Here is a 17,383-nt window from a genome sequence, read left to right as displayed (position 1 = left end):
GGATTTAATGCTGTCCTGGGAGCTACAGGTTCAGGTTATCTATGGACTGACCATGTACAGGCAGTTTTAGCAAATTCTTGGTGATGCTGATGTTACCGGCTTGGGAACCACTGAGTGAAATCATCACTTGATTCACAAAGACAGTGTAAGCAACTTATATTTTTAGTACCATTTTTGGGGGGGGGGGGGGTTGTGTTTTTTTTTTTTCTTTCAGTTTTTTGCTCTGTTGGATACTCGTCAGCCGTGAACCAACTGTTCACTCTCAGAAACAGACACTGACAGAATACCAAATTATCAGCTGCTCCCTTACCTCATACGCTGGGCGTTGTGCGTGCCTGCTCAGTCATGTCCAACTTTTTGCAACCCCGTGGACTGTAGCCTACGAAGCTCCTCTGTTCGTGGGATTTTCCAAATGAGTATTGGAGTGGGTTGCCGTTTCCTCCTCCAGGGGATCTTCCCAACCCAAGGATCAAACCTGTGTCCCCTGCACTGCAAGTGGATTCTTCACTGCTGTGCCGTAGTCTAGTACCTACATTTAAATCCCCAACTGGGCATGGAACCCGGGTCCTAAGCGGCGAAAGCACCGAGTCTTAACCACAAGACCACCGAGGAGTACCCTTCCTTACGTTTCTTAGTGACATATTTTTCCTGAGGGTGTGAGAGACTTCAGAAGCGTGCTGAGGACTTCACAGGCAGGGGTCTCCAATCCGATATCTCCTGTGGATGGCTTTGACCAGCATGGCCACAGAAGTCTAGCGTGCTCATCTTCGGAACCACACAGCATTGTTTCCCAGGGTCTCGCCGGGTTGTTTGGCCTTCGCTGTGGAGAATGGGAAGGGCGGGATGCAAGACAGAAACTACATTACCCAGCGGGCTGTGCTTGTGCGTGAGCGGCGACACTCATCCAATGACGACCCAGGACAGAGCCGGTACCTCCCGCGGAGGTGGAGGCCGGACTTCCGATGACGTGACAGAGGCTGATGGGCGACAATGCCCCTCCTTGGTGGAGACCGGAGTCCAGGCCTGGGGCTGTTTCCTAGGTAGCTATAGGGATCAAATAAGGAAGGAAGAGAAAGAGAATTGGACCCTTCTCTGCGCCTTTGTGCAAGCCCTCCGCCTGGCTGTGCGTTCTTCGGCCTCTGCACCAGCCCTCTTTCCTTCTGGTTCCTGGTGTCGACGTACTTGTCCTTGTGTGCCTTTTACACGTGGGGAGCTGAGGCTCCTAGTGCGGGTCAGCCGAGGTCACGCCTAACCAGGGCCGGATGACTAGGGAATCCACTAAGCTTGAAGGACCCGCCGGGCTCCCCGCTCAGTTCACGGGGTCCGCTGGTGAGGGTCAGCTGGGCCGGACGCAGGTGTGTGGGTGGGCTTTAGGCCGCCAGTCCCTGGAACCATGGTCCTATAAGCCTCGGGACACGACATAGAGGATGCTGTTGTCCTAGGACTTTCCTCCTTCCTCTCTCTCTGCCCTGGAGTTTGGGGTACCCAGAGGTGAGTCATTCTTGGAGCATGGTTCTTAATTGAGTAGGGAATTGTGTGAAACACTTCCATTTTGGGAACCCAGTAGGATGAGGTAAAGGTTTCAAGAACTAGCATGTGCATATGCTTCGATGTGGCACTGAACTGGGGATGTTCTTGAAACCCTAAGTATACTTTATGTCTTTTGGGACCTGAGACCAGGTAGGCAGAAATCAGCCACTGAATGGCAAATGAGGAGCTGGGCCTTGTAAGCGTTGTGGGAGCCATAGAAAGTTAGAGCTGAGAGAAGTGCCTTAACTCAGCTCTTAATAGTGATGCCTAAAGCTCAGCTTTTCTGTTCACCTGTGTGAATTGAATCACAGAGAAAGTTTTGGATGAAGTAGGAGGAGGACACAGCATGTTCCCTCTAAACCGTGTGTCCCCGCTTGGAGAAGATAGTTGAGAGTTTTGTAGTAATTGTTCAAAGAGGGCGTGATCAGCATCAAATATTCTTCGGAATGGTTTTGACGGTGAAGTGAGTAGGAGTCCGCATCATCAACCTTCAGGTCCAACTGGTCTGGGGTCTGCAGGCTTGTGGGCAGCATACCTTCTTAATCATTAATTTCTCCCACCTGGAGGGGGTTTCAGTATCTACAAAATAGCTCAAAGATATTGTTGTATGTATCCCTTGGTGGGGAAACTGGACCTTGCCCCAAGGCTGCTCTTGACTGCTTGTTTCTCCCTGGTCTCACATCCCCTCCCTTCCCTAATTAACAACTGCTTGGATCTGCCTCTTGGAGCTCAGGTAAGGTCATGGAGGCTGAATGAAGGCTGTTTCCTGTAACCAAAGAAATGAGGGACACTGAAAGGCTTTGTGCCTAGGAGTCCCACAGGGCCCTGCTGGTATCAACAGACTCGCTCTGGTTCCTCAACAGGCTGGGGGTGAGGGTCGATTGTTTCTCTAGTGTTCAGTCAGCCATATTTTCCTCTGGTAAAAGCCAGCGGTGCATGTTTTATTATTTTTACTTTCTTCTGGATTTAATTTGCTGTATATTTTTTCACCTCTATTAATTAGAGGTGGTCATGGTGGTGGTTTCATTGCTAAGTTGTGTCTGACTCTTTGTGACCCCATGGACTGTAGCCCACTAGGCTCCTCTGTCCATGGGATTTCCCAGGCAAGAATACTGGAAGTGGATTGCCATATCCTTCTCCAGGGGATCTTCCCAAACTAGAGACCGAACCCAGGTCTCCTTCATTGCAGACAGTCTCTTTACTGACTGAGCCACCAGGGAATAGTTCTGTAATTATTTTGTGTACTCGTTACATTTTTGTATCAGTTAGGCTCATCTCTTAAAGTGAGTTGAAAAGCATTCGTTCCTCTTATTTTCTGAAAAGACATGTTATTGTGGTATTATTTATCCTTTAAATGTTTTGTAGAATTTGCCAGTGAAACTATTTAGGTCCTTAATATTTCTCAGTGGTGTATGATGATTTTTTTTTATTGTTTTTGAACATATTTTTATTGTTTATTTCTAAATACATCATATTTTGATGCTATTATAAAAGATTTAATTTTTTTAAAATTTCCAAACGGTCATTGCTAGTATCAGAAACAAGTCATTTTTGTATATTGGCCTTTTATCCTGTGACCTCGCTAAACTCAATCATTCTCAATCATTTAATCTAGTAGCTTTTTAGTGAATGAGTTGTAATTTTCAACATAATCGTGTCTTACTTGAATAGAAGTTTTGGTTCTACCTTTACAATCTTTTTTAAAAAATATTTTTTATTTGGCTCCACCGGTTCTTAGTTGCAGCATGTGAACTATTAGTTGCAGCATGTAGGATCTAGTTCTCTGACCAGGAATTGAATCCTGGCCTTCCACTTTGGGAGCACAGAATCTTAGCCACTGGACCACGAGGAAGTCCCTACCTTTACAATCTTTAGACCATTCCTCCCCCCCCCCCCCCTTATGTTACTAACACAGATCTCTAGTACCAATACAATGTTAGGTAGAAGTGACGAGCATAGACACATTTGCATTATTCCCAATATCAGGGCAAAAGCATTAGGCTTTCAACATCAAATGTGTTAGCTGTGTTTGTTTTTTTTTTTCCCCATAGATGTAATATATCAGGAAGTTCCCATCTAATCCTAATTTGCTGAGAATTTTTATCATTTACTGGTTTTTGAATTCTGTGAAATGCTTCCACTACATCTTTGAGATGATTATTTTTTAGTCTATTAATATAGATAACAGGTTCAACTGTTAAATCATCTTTGTATTTTTGATAAACAGCACTAGGTTATGGTTTATGTGTTCACATATGTATATGGCTGGATTCAGTTTGCTGTGTTCGTGTGGGTGCTAGTCCCCTTTTTTTTTTAACTTTTTATTTTATATTGAAGTATTAACTGATTATTGAAGTATTGGCTTCCCAGGTGGTGCTAGTGGTAAAGAACCTGCCTGCCAATGCAGGATACATAAGAGAAATGGGTTCGATCCCTGAGTTGGGAAGATCTCCTGGAGGAGGAAATGGCAACCCACTCCAGTATCTTTGCCTGGAGAATCTCATGGACAGAGAAGCCTAGAGAGCTACAGTCCATGGGATAACACTGAGTTGGACACAACTGAAGCCACTTAGCACACACATTAGCTGATTAACAGTTATGACATTCACTTAATGATTAATAGTTGGGAAGTGTTTGAATTCTCTTTTAGAAGAATTTATCTATACAATTGGTAGTTTCATCTTTAAGAAAACAAGAGTATCAGTCCCACAACCACAAATGTGTTCCACTGGAGAAGGGAATGGCAAGCCACTTCAGTATTCTTGCCTTGAGAACCCCATGAACAGTATGAAAAGGCAAAAAGATAGGACACTGAAAGATGAACTCCCCAGGTCGGTAGGTGCCCATTATGCTACTGGAGATCAGTAGAGAAATAACTCCAGAAAGACTGAAAAGACAGAGCCAAAGCAAAAGTAACACCTAGTTGTGGATTTGACTGGTGACAGAAGCAAAGTTCGCTGCTGTAAAGAGCAATATTGCATAGGAACCTGGAATGTTAGTTAGGTCCGTGAATCAAGGCAAATTGGAAGTGGTCAAACAGGAGATGGCAAGAGTGAACATCAACGTTTTAGGAATCAGCAAACTAAAATGGACTGGAATGGGTGAATTTAACTCAGCTGACCATTATATATGCTACTGTGGGAAAGAATCCCTTAGAAGAAATGGAGTAGCCATCATAGTCAACAAGAGTCTGAAATGCAGTACTTGGATGCAATCTCAAAAATGACAGAATGATCTCTGTTAGTTTCCAAGGCAAACCACTCAATAGCACAGTAATCCAAGTCTATGCCCCGATCAGTAATGCTGAAGAAGCTGAAGTTGACCAGTTCTATGAAGACCTACAAGAGCGTCTAGAACTGACACCCAAAAAAACATGTCCTTTTCATTATAGGGGACTAGAATGCAAAAGTAGGAAGTCAGGAAACACCTGGAGTAACAGGCAAATTTGGCTTTGGAGTACAGAATGAAGCAGGGCAAAGGCTAGTAGAGTTTTGCCAAGAGAATGCACTGGTCAGAGCAAACACTCTCTCCCAATAACACAAGAGAAGACGCTATACATGGACGTCACCAGATGGTCAATACCGAAATCAGATCGATTATATTCTTTGCAGCCAAAGATGGAGAAGCTCTATACAGTCAGCAAAAACAAGACTGGAAGCTGACTGTGGCTCAGATCAAGAACTTCTTATTGCCAAATTCAGAGTTAAATTGAAGAAAGTAGGGAAAACCACTAGGCCATTCAGGTATGACCTACATTAAATCCCTTATGATTATACAGTGGAAGTGACAAATAAGAGTCAAGGGATTAGATGTGATAGAGTGCCTGAAGAACTATGGACGGAAGTTCGTGACATTGTACAGGAGACAGGAATCAAGAACATCTCCAAGAAAAAGAAATGCAAAAGCAAAATGATTGTCTGAGGAGGCCTTACAAATAGCTGTGAAAAGAAGAGAAGCAAAAAGTAAAGGAGAAAAGGAAAGATATGTCCATTTGAATGCAGAGTTCCAAAGAATAGCAAGGAGAGATAAAGCCTTCCTCAGTGATCAGTGCAAAGAAATAGAGGAAAACAATAGAATGGGAAAGACTAGAGATCTCTTCAAGAAAATTAGAGATACCAAGAGAACATTTCATGCAAAGATGGGCTCAATAAAGGACAGAAATTGTATGGACCTAACAGAAGCAGAAGATATTAAGAAGAGGTGGCAAGAATACACAGAAGAAATATACAAAAAAGATCTTCACAACCCAGATAATCACGATGATGTGACCACTCACCTAGAGCCAGACATCCTGGAATGTGGAGTCAAGTGGGCCTTAGGCAGCGTCAGTACAAACAAAGCTAGTGGAGGTGATGGAATTCCAGTTGAGCTATTTCAAATCCTAAAAGGTGATGCTGTGAAAATGCCCCACTCAATACACCAGCAAATTTGGAAAACTCAGCAGTGGCCACAGGACTGGAAAAGTTCAGTTTTCATTCCAGTCCCAAAGAAAGACAATGCCAAAGAATGCTCAAACTGCCGCACAATTGCACTCATCTCACATGCTAGTAAGTTAATGCTCAAAATTCTCCAAACCAGGCTTCAACAGTATGTGAACTGTGAACTTCCAGATGTTCAAGCTGGATTTAGAAAAGGCAGAGGAACTAGAGATCAAATTGCCAATATCCATTGGATCATTGAAAAAGCAAGAGAGTTCCAGAAAAATATCTACTTCTTTGAAAAAGCAAGAGAGTTCCAGAAAAATATCTACTTCTTTGAAAAAGCAAGAGAGTTCCAGAAAAATATCTACTTCTTTATTGACTATGCCAAAAACTTTGACTGTGTGGACCACAGTAAACTGTGGAAAATCCTTAAAAAGATGGGAATACCAGACCACCTGACCTGCCTCTTGAGAAATCTGTATGCAGGTAAGAAAGCAACAGTTAGAACTGGACATGGAACAACAGAATGGTTCCAAATAGGGAAAGGAGTACGTCAAGGCTGTATATTGTCACCCTGCTTATTTAACTTATATGCAGAGTACATTATGAGAAACGCTGGGCTGGATGAAGCACAAGCTGGAATCAAGATTGCCAGGAGAAATATCAATAACCTCAGATATGCAGATGACACCACCCTTATGGCAGAAAGTGAAGAAGAACTAAAGAGCCTCTTGAAAGAGAAGAGTGAAAAAGTTGGCTTAAAACTCAACATTCAGAAACCTAAGGTCATGGCATCTGGTTCCATCTCTTCATGGCAAATAGATGGGGAAACAGTGGAAACAGACGTTATTTTGGGGGGCTCCAAAATCACTGCAGATGGTGACTGCAGCCATGAAATTAAAAGATGCTTCCTCTTTGGAAGGAAAGTTATGACCAACCTAGACAGCATATTAAAAAGCAGAGACATAACTTGGCCGACAAAGGTCCGTCTAGTCAAAGCTATGGTTTTTCCAGTGGTCATGTATGGATGTGAGAGTTGGACTATAAAGTAAGTTGAGTGCCTAAGAATTGATGCTTTTGAATTGTGGTGTTGGAGAAGACTTTTGAGAGTCCCTTGGACTGTAAGGAGATCCAACCAGTCCACCCTAAAGGAAATCAGTCCTGAATATTCACTGGAAGGACTGATGCTGAAGCTGAAACTCCAATACTTTGGGCACCTGATGTGAAGAATTGACTCATCTGAAAAGACCCTGATGCTGGGAAAGATTGAAGCAGGAGGAGAAGGGGATGACAGAGGATGAGATGGTTGGATGGCATCACCGACTCAATGGACAACTCTGGGAGATGGTGATAAACAGGGAGGCCTGGCATGCTGCAGTCCATGGGGTCACAAAGAGTTGAACATTACTGAGTGACTGACTGAACTGAATTGAACCACAAAGAACTGAGATTGTCCAACAACTCAAATGAGCAGGAAACAATTGTCTTTAAACACTCCAGGAAAAAAAAAAAACAGAACACAACCTTGGTAACAACTTGAGTTTAGCCCAGTCAGACCCATCCCTTTCTTACTGGTCGTATGATCTACAGAACCAAATTATAATAAACTGGTGTTGTTTAAGCCATTGGTTTGTGGTTATTTGTCAGTACAGCAATAGAAAGATACTGCATCATTATTCTTTGACTATTTACTTTTTTGGGGGCTGTGCTGCACAGCATGCAGGATTCCTAGTTCCCCAAACAAGGATCAAACCCTGTCCCATGCATTGGGAATGCAGAGTCTTAACCACTGGACCACAAGGGAAGTCCTAAGTACTTCTTTACTTTCTAAGGCAAGGATATTTCCTTGGCTTATGTAAACTTTTCCAGCTCTAACCTACAAGTGGCCTCTTATGTAAGGTGTTCTGATTCTTTTTACTGAAATACTGTATTCATAAGCCAATAATTGGACATTAAATATGCTAACAGCTGCTGAAATACCTCCGCATTCTAGGCTGTCACTGAATAGGTAGGGGATATGTTCATACATAAACATTTCTACATACATTGAACTTCTTTGTATTTAAATTAACAAAAATTTCACAAGACTGGATATTTAAAAGGGCTCTTAGGGCTCCAATAGCATACCCAGATAAGGTGTTTTTTTTTTTTTTTTTTAAAAAGGCAATGATAAAGTACCATAAGAGAAAAGGAGCACAATACCAAAAGTATAATCAATAAAAGAACAAATGGATAAGTTGTATTTCAAAAAAATTAAATTCTACTCTAGGGAAGATACTGTTAAGAAATGGAAACCAAAGCCACAGACTTAGAGGAAATATTGGTAAAGTATATATCAAATGAGTCATTTGCATCCCGAACATACTAAGAAATTGCAAGACAGTTCTTTTAATAGTAGGCAAAAAACTTTGATCAGGTAATTCACTGATGGCAATACAATATGATGGCAAATACAAAGGGAGAAATACTGAACACCAAGTCATTAGGGAAATGCAAATTTAAACCACAATGAAATACTACTAGACATCTACTAGAATTGCTAAAAGTATATGGCCAATATTTTACATGCAAAACTCAGCAAAGATATGAATAAACTGGAAAGCAAAAACACTCCAGGAAATGTGAAATGGCATAACAATTTAGAATATAAGCTGTCACATTTTTTAAAAGTTAAATATTTGCATCAGCTTCCAGCATGACAGTGTGAGGAGCTTTGCAGGCCGGCTTCCCAGGGAAATGGGTGAAAATTATAAAAACATCATTTAAAGCCTCTGGAAGTGCTCTGAAGCACTTAAACATTTATTTAAGAAAATCTAATACTCAGGTAGAAAATCAAGGGTCAGTCACATTTGAACCTTGCAAGACTTTTCTCCACTGTGAACTTTCTGGTGCTGTATAAGGTTGAAACGCTGGCTAAATGACTTCCCACAACTGCTGCACTCATAAGGCATTTCTCCAGTGTGAATCCTCCGATGCTTAACAAGGCTGGAGCTGTGGCGGAAAAATTTCCCACATTCCCTGCACCCATAAGGTCTTGCTCCAGTGTGAACTCTCTGGTGTTTAACAAGGCTAGAGTTCTCACTAAAGAATCTTCCACATTCATTGCACTTAAAAGGCTTTTCTCCAGTGTGAACTTTTCGGTGTTGCACAAGGCTGGAGCTTTGGCTAAAAAATTTCCCACATTCGCTGCATTCATAAGGCCTTTCTCCAGTGTGAACTCGCCAATGATTAATAAGGCTTGACTTGTGGCTGTAGAATTTCCCACATTCGCTGCACTTATAAGGTCTTTCTCCAGTGTGAACTCTCTGATGCTTCATGAGGCTTGAGTTAAAGCTAAAGAACTTCCCACATTCACTGCACTCATAAGGCCTTACTCCAGTGTGGATTCTGTGATGCTGAACAAGTGTGGAATTGTGCCTGAAGGCTTTTCCACATTCACTGCATTTAAAAGGCTTTTCTCCAGTGTGGACTCTCCGGTGTTGAATGAGGTCAGCATTGCGGCTAAAGGATTTTCCACATTCACTACACCCATAAGGCCTTTCACCAGTGTGAACTATTTGGTGTATAAAAAGGTTGGATTTATGGCTGAATAATTTCCCACATTCACTGCATTCATAAGGCTTTTCTCCTGTGTGTAGTCTCTGGTGCTGAACAAGTAAGTATTTCTGACCAAAGGCTTTCCCACACTCACTACACCTGTAATACCTTTTTCCAGGGGGAACGCCTTCCCCACTTTTGGTGCTCCTGCATGGCTCCCCTCCACTAGGAGCCACCTGAGGCTTGGGAAGACCAGAGCTTCCTGGGGAGATCTTCCCACTCGCCTCATGCTCTTCTCTTGTTGAGGGTTTCTCTCCAGAGTTCAAGTCCTGGTGTTGGTGAAGGTTTGCTCTGTCCACTTCTACACAACCACTCTGCTCAGAAGGTGCCTTGTCAACCTCTGCTCCACACCAACAACCTGCAAACACAGAAATGCTGAAGAAGTGTCTGTGGAGTACGTAGACTTTGGCGGGATGGGTCAGCACCCTCACACATGTCTGACACAGGCAGTAAGGGGTTCCTGGGACCCTTCTTAGTTGTCACCTTTGTCGCAACTTGCCTTCAGTGGCAAAACCCAAATCTTTCAGTGACCTTTAGCATCACCACAACTTAGGTGGAAAGTGTCACCCATCACAGTGAGCATTGCTAAGGGTGTTGAGATACCACAGCATTAACTGTACCATAACCTGTGAAGCTCCCTATTTCCGGCTGCGTTCAGCATCCCAACACACAGGCTGGAGCACCCTGCCCAGGCACACTGGTGTGAGGAGGCTGGTCCCCCGCACAAGCAGACCTTGTCCTCACCTGAGTGTGACCTAGTTATGTTCAAATGCACCCATAAAATCCCACTGTGCCTTTTCTTGTACTCCCCCTACCAACAAAGGCACCTGCTGACAGGTCCTCACCCTCTGCTTTCCCCTGCTTGTTGGAGCCCACTCCCTCCAGTGTGACGCCCGCTCCTCCCCTTGGTGGGTAGGGACTACCTCTTTGGGGCTGTGAGCACAATCAACTTTGTTTTTTTTTCCTTAGGCTCTCCTGTGTTTCCTCTCATGGCCACAGCAGACTAGTCATGTCATAAAACACTAGCCATGTCATAAAACACTTCATTTTCTAAATGAAGCCACTGTTGGCGAGCACTGCAGAGTGGAACAGAGGGTAGGGGACAGCCCTGGCAGCTGAGAAGTGGGCAGCTGAGGGAAAAAAGATGGAAATCAGCCTTGGCCCCTTCTCTGACACCAAAACATCAGGGCCCCCTGGGGAGACTCCTGGTGCAAACTCATCCCTGGGTTCACCCCAACCCTCCGCCGCCTCCCTCCAAGTACCTGCTGGTGTGGCTGTGGTTGAGACTCCCTCGGCAGGCACACAGGGCTCCTCCCATTGCTCCAGCTGAGTCATGTCATGGGTCCTGAACGATGTGAGTCCTACAGAAGGAACAAGGCAGGAGGGTCAAAGTGACCCACTCCTCAGCAGCCCACAGGAACTAAGGCTGAGTGTAACCAACAAGAAGGTGGGAAAAAGATGCTGCAGGAACATCCTGATCAAGCAGTGGCCAGGTCAGCACCTCAGTTCCTGACACAGGCAGATCACACATCAGCCAAAAGAGGAGGGCCAAAGTGGGGTGTTGGACTGCCGTGGATCTCTTTGGTGTCACCAGGCCAGGGAGAGGCCAGTAGCGTAGGATCCATCTGACCGCAACACTTGGGGTCCCTAAACCCATTCCTGTACAACCATGGAGCAGCTTGGGGACAGAGGGGGTGGTGCACCCAGGCTTGGCTGTTATACCTACTCTAGGACACAAGAAAGGATGCAGTACCAGACCAGCTTTGGGAGGGACGGACCTGCCCTTGGAGAGGGGAGGAGCTATAGGATGCAAGGACCTTACCGAGAGACGCCATCAGTGAGAAGGTCTCCAGCATCACCCCGTGGTACAGGAGCCTCTGGGCCTCATCAAGGAGCCCCCACTCCTCCCAGGAGAAGTAGACAGCCACGTCCTCAAAGGTCACTCGGCCCTGCCATGATGGGGATGGTTCAGTTTACATGCAGCCTTCTTTCCTGGGACTCTAACCCTCCTCCCGAGCTCCCTGCCTCAGTGGAGATACCAGGCCCTGGTGTTGCTGATGCCCACCCTCCTGGCCACCCCAGCAATCACCATGTTCTGCCCTCAGCAACAACAGGTGGGGGACAGGTGTCATCTGAGCTCTGGTGCTGACCTCCAAAGCCTCACCCTTCTGCGAGACAATTCACCCAGGATCCTTCAGACTGTGGTTCCCAAGAACAACCAAAATTGAGTCCCCTTCTCCTTTCACCCCAGTACAAGGGCCTGGGGCCATCAGCTGGCACTCTCTCCCAACATGCATATTGTTCTTCATACCACACCTCCCTCATGGCCCTCACCCTACTTGGCCCTTACCCTGGCTTCATCCTCAGCATCTTGAAACCTGAAGTAGATCTCTGGTACACTCAGCCCTCTTCCATTCTGTTACAAAGCAGTCCCCTCTGTCTTAGCGTCCTCTGACACTTGTTCAAAGCCCAGGTCCACTTGTCTCACATCATGCCCACCAAGAGTCCCAGGGGACCCCATGTGACTTTGTGCTGACCTCAAGGTTCCTATAGTGATAAGAACAAGAGCCTGGGGAGCCCACAGCTGGATGAATCAACAGTAGCACCAGCTTTGCTCTCATCTCCCTGCCTGGTCTCCACCTACATCTCATGTCCACTCCCCATGGAAACCTGGCCTCCAGCCAGATCCTCCTCCCTGCTACAATGCCTCCCCACCATGACCACTACACTCCCCTCATGTGTTTCTATGAAACCCAGCACCCCACCCAGCAAGAGACCCAGTCCTCAGCCCCACACTCCCCTCCCTTGTTACCTAATGCGCTGCCACGGAAACTGAAGGTACTCCCTGCCAAATCTGATCACAGCTCCATCCTGGCCCACGCACCACCCACACTGTGGGTGAATCCAATCTGAACCCTTCACCTGAACTCTAGCCTGTGGGTCCAGGTGCCCAGGAGAGGAATTCACTCGAGGGTTTCTGGGTTCAACAGCCAGAACCTAACTCCTTATTCCCAGTGAGAATTCCTCTTGCCACCGACTTGGATGTGGTGGCACTTCCCTCCTTCTAGCTACTGAGGCCAAACATCTCAGAATCACCTGACTCTTCCTCTTTTCTCTCCTAACCTTCCACATCAGATAGTCTGCTCAGACCTACTTGAAAGAACAAACACACACTCCCAACACGTTGCGCTCCTCCACTGCCACTACTCTGGCCCATCTACCACCACACTCACTTGGGCTACTGTAGTAGCCTCCTCCCTGGTCTCCCTACCACCCAACAGTCTGCTTATTAAGCCTGGCTCAGATCAGTTCCTTCTTTGGCTCTAAACCCCCTGTGGCTCCCACCACCCTCTGAATTGAGGCGCACCTCTGCAGACCACCATTCCAGGTCTAACTTCTCTGCTTCTTGCTGTTTTCACCACACATGAGGGGGACCTAAGTTTGCTGGGCATTCCTAACTCAACCTCACCTCTTCTAATATTTTCTAATGATCACTGTGAATGGACTGTCTTCTAGGCCTCATGCCACTGGCTGCCAGAAATGGGAACCAAACCGTATGATTCCTGGTCTGCACTCAGGAACCTGATCTTGGATGACCACCTTCCAGGGATCTTAGATGGCAGGGTGAGTAGCATAGCAGGTAAAACAAGTCCCAGGATGCTATAATCCTGGAGCCCAGGCAATTGGGAGGTGAAAAGAGTATGGATCTAGGACACTTTATCAGTTACCTCTTCATGGTCTGGAAGCCACTCTGCAGCCACAGCAACCTATGGAAAAGCCAGGCCATGAGAAGCAGGCAATAATATTGGGCCCCAATGGCTCAACCAAGGTACTTCAGTCCTCGGTGATGCATACCTCTCAACAGCTGTGTAATCTTGGACAAATACTCGACCTCCCTGTGCAGTGTTGTGATCTGTCAAATGTGGATAATAATGGTGTCCACCCAAGAGGGCTACTGTTTGCTCATTTCTATGCATCAAGTTCTAACTATTGACTCTCACTGCCCTCATAAGTGATGATTCTGTCAGTATTTCCTGGTTGGTATTAAAAATTTACTTTTTCAACATGCCTTTTAACTAAGAAAATACAATATTGAAGATGTTTGATCTTAATCAAATGCTTAGCAGGATATTGATATTTCAATATCAATTATTATATATCAATTATTATATTATTATATGTTAGCTTGTTAAAGCTGTGTTGTCTTAACTGCCTATGTGTGTATGTATATACATACATATTTATGTACATATGTATTTTCACCAGTTAGTGTTAAATGAGTATTTATTTCATAAACTCACAAGATAAGGAACTGGGGGATTGGGCCTGAGAAAACTGAGTAGCTACTAGTCCAGTTGGCAACTGGCTGCCTAGTATATACACCCTCCTGGAGGGAAGCCTGCTAGAGGCCTTTCCACTGGAGCAGCTACTCATTCTCCTGTCCTAAAAGCTGGGGGAACTTAGGCATCAAAGGAGATGCCCTACTAGCCTGAGTGTTCTTTTTCTCCATGAGGGGAAAAGAGGGCCTGCTGAGCCTGGCATGGCAAATCTACACCACTGACCATCTCAGTCTCCAGCCCAGAACTGGATCTGCTAACCATTCCTCCAAACCAGCCAGAAACACTTTGGAGCACAGGAATCCACCCCTCTGGAGGTGTCCCACCCTGCAGGCTCATCTGAAATAAAAACCTTAACATTCTTCCTTCTAAATATAAGCCCCAGTCCGTGCCGCGGACCAGACCACTCCCCACCATCCCTTGGATATCTCCAGCCCAGATCCTTCCCTGGAACCCCGGAACCCCTCAGGTGAGTGAGCAAGTTGCCCATGCAACACATCCACTCTGGGAAACCCCAGGGTTGCCACGTCCAAAATCCAACTCCCATCTTTTCCCTGAAACCTGCTCCTTGCAAACCAAAAAAACATGTTCATCCTTCACAGCCACAGCTGGCGCAGCAGGAAATCCTGTCTGTCCCCCCGCCCCTTTTTTTTCCCCCTGTCCCACTTCTAAAGCCTGTGAGAGACCTGATCATTTCTCCTCTCTCTGGCCACCAGCATTCCATGGTATTTACTTCCTCACAGGTTAGGGTTAGGGATAGTCTCCACTCACACTCTCATCACCACTACCCCTGTCTCTTTTTCCCTGCGAAGACTTTGGACAATTTTGACACACAGATTGAGCCTCGCCTCTTCACAACCCTCCCTGGCTACTGGCGGCCGCACAATGAAGGTCCAGCTGCTGCGGCTGCCTTGTCCCGTGTGACTCATCCTCTCATGCGGTTGCGTGCAGACTCCAGACAAATTTCAAGTTTAAGACTCTCAGTTCTGTTACTGTTTCAAGGCTTTGATCGTGCCGGTCCCGCGGCCTGTAACCCTCTCCCACGCCTCATCATACTGGCTGACAGAAATACGGCCTCTCACCCACTATCTCCTTACAGACCTGGACCCAGGGTCTTGAGCAGTGGACGATCAAGGGGGCCTTTAGCGTCTAGTGGGGCAACGGCGGTGAGAGACCGGAGGACGAACATTTACCTCAGGCGGGACTGTCAGAGCGGCCGCTGCCATCGGACTCTGTGGGCGGAGCGGGGCCAGGAGCTGTGGACCAGGTCGGGCCCCAGGCATCCCTGTCCCGGTGTAGCAATCAGGTGACTCCCGGGAGCCGCTGCTGAACGTCAGACCCGCATTAGTGCCGAGAAGAGAACGCCGGCCTCCTCTCGCGGCTTCCCTCTCCCGTCACCCCAGTTCAACACCAGCTTCCCGGAGCCTCTCATCAAACACACAGACCCAAGAGACCCCCCAAAACGACAGCCCCTCCCACCACCGAAGGCGGAAGTCCCGCCCCGCAGGTTCCAAAGCGGAAATATCTGCGCTGTCGGCTGAGCCCCGCCCCCGCAGGAAGCAGCGCCTGCTGGGTAATGTAGTTCACGCGCCGCCAAACCTGCAGGAAGTGGACCGATAATAGGGCGGGGCTGGGCGCAGCCGTTCGCTCCCGCCAGTTACCGCATAGTCCTTACCTGGTAACCGTTACCGCGAGACAGCTGTGGGGACTGTTAGCTTCAGACCTAGGTAGGGCGGTTAGAGGTCCCGCTGGGCCAACCGGCCAGGTGCTGGTCCTCTGGTGGAGAGTGTGGCAGAGGGTGGCTTTCTCCCGGGGACCTTCCAGGTCTCACGGCTGCAGGTGAGCTGGGGTCACTGTTGGGGGGAGGCTGGGGCCGTGTCCTACTGAGCTCCAGAGCCCCTGCCACCCTGGCCCACTGGTGGGACCTAGGTCTTGAGGCAACGGGGAACCTCTCTGCCATCTCTGCCTCCATGACCTGGTGGCAGCAGCAGTGTGCATGGGTCGCAGTCCGCAGGACCTGGGACGCACGTGCACTCCACTCCCGTTGGGGCATCAGAGGAGCCTGAGGGCTAGTTGGGTCCTGGGCACCTGGTTCCCTCAATGATGACATCTGCAGGGTCTGGGGACCTGACCTTGAGGGCACTGCCAGCTAAAACCTGCCTCTTTTTGCCAAACCTGGGCACTGGCAGGAGGACCCAGATTGAGCACTGGATGAATGTTCCCTGACAGGATTATGGGCCCAAGCAGGAACTCTCCTCTCATCAGCCAGGACCTAGACCTTGGAGGGTGAAAGTTGTGCCCTGGGCTCTTGCCCTTTCTCCTTATAACAGAGAATAACATTCATTTGCACTAGGCTTATAGAAACATCATTTGACCATGACTTGATCTCAAGAACAAGTGATCTGAAGCCAAAATTTGCAACAACCGTCAGGTTGGTTTATTAGTTTCACACTCCCAAAGCAGTCCTCCTCATCCTCCAGTCAAGCCACCTTGGCTTTCCCCTTTTATACTTCTAGTCTTCTCCTTTTTAGGCATCAGTGAACTAAAATGGACTGGAATGGACAAATTTAATTCAGATGACCGTTATATCTACTACTGTGGGCAAGAAGCCCTTAGAAGAAATGGAGTATCTCTTATAGTCAACAAAAGAGTCTGAAATGAAATACTTGGGTGAAATCTCAAAAATGAAAGAATGATCTTGGTTTGTTTTCAAGGCAAACCAATATCCCAGAATCCAAGTCTATGCCCCAACCACTAATGCCAAAGAAGCTGAAGTTGAACGGTTCTATGAAGGCCTACCTACAACACCTAGAACTAACACCAAAAAAAATATGTCCTTTTCATCATAGGGAACTGGAATGCAAAAGTAGGACGTCAAGAGATACTTGGAGTAACAGGCAAGTTTTGCCTTGGAGTACAAAATGAAGCAGGGCAAGGCTAACAGTTTTCCCAAAGAACGCACCAGTCATAGCAAACACCCTCATCCAACAACACAAGAGAAGACTCTACACATGGATATCACCAGATGGTCAATACTGAAATCAGATTGATTATATTCTTTGCAGCCATAGATGGAGAGGCTCTATACAGTCAGCAAAGACAAGACTGGAAGCTGACTGTGGCTCAGATCAAGAGCCCTTTGTTGCCAAATTCAGAGTTAAATTGAAGAAAGTAGGGAAAACCACTAGGCCATTCACATATGACCTAAGTCAGATCCCTTACCATTATACAGTAGAAGTGACAAATAGATTCAAGGAATTAGATCTGATAGAGTGCCTGAAGAACTAGGGCGGGAGGTTTGTAACACTGTACAGGACGTAGTGATCAAAACCATCCCCAAGAAAAAGAAATGCAAAAAGGCAAAATGATTGCCTGAGGCGGACTTACAAATAGCTGAGAAAAGAAGGTAAGCTGAAGGCAAAGGAGAAAAGGAAAGATATACCCATTTGAATGCAGAATTCTAAAGAATAGCAAGGAGAGATAAGAAAGACTTCCTAA

The 17,383-nt window shown here is 46.4% G+C and overlaps 1 protein-coding gene across 4 annotated transcripts; it reads right to left on the bottom strand.

The window, feature by feature from the left end:
- Positions 1-8,317: 8,317 nt before the first annotated feature.
- On the bottom strand, positions 8,318-15,373 carry LOC122692651 (zinc finger protein 773-like). Of its 4 annotated transcripts, none has more exons than XM_043900435.1 (5): positions 15,079-15,373; positions 13,277-13,315; positions 11,371-11,497; positions 10,811-10,909; positions 8,318-9,906 (listed from the first exon to the last, which is right to left on the bottom strand). In XM_043900435.1, the coding sequence occupies exons 1-5, from the start codon at positions 15,166-15,168 to the stop codon at positions 8,795-8,797; spliced, it is 1,467 nt and encodes a 488-aa protein (XP_043756370.1). In that variant the 5' UTR covers positions 15,169-15,373; the 3' UTR covers positions 8,318-8,794. The 4 variants fall into 4 exon arrangements, with proteins under 4 accessions (XP_043756370.1, XP_043756372.1, XP_043756371.1 ...); XM_043900437.1 differs by lacking the exon at positions 13,277-13,315 and adding an exon at positions 11,899-12,095; XM_043900436.1 differs by lacking the exon at positions 13,277-13,315.
- Positions 15,374-17,383: the final 2,010 nt, after the last annotated feature.

Source organism: Cervus elaphus, chromosome 4 (assembly GCF_910594005.1).
Source record: "Cervus elaphus chromosome 4, mCerEla1.1, whole genome shotgun sequence".
Lineage (NCBI taxonomy): Eukaryota > Metazoa > Chordata > Mammalia > Artiodactyla > Cervidae > Cervus > Cervus elaphus.
The sequence above is the reverse complement of the archived record's forward strand: the minus strand, read 5'-3'. Positions and strand labels throughout refer to the sequence as shown.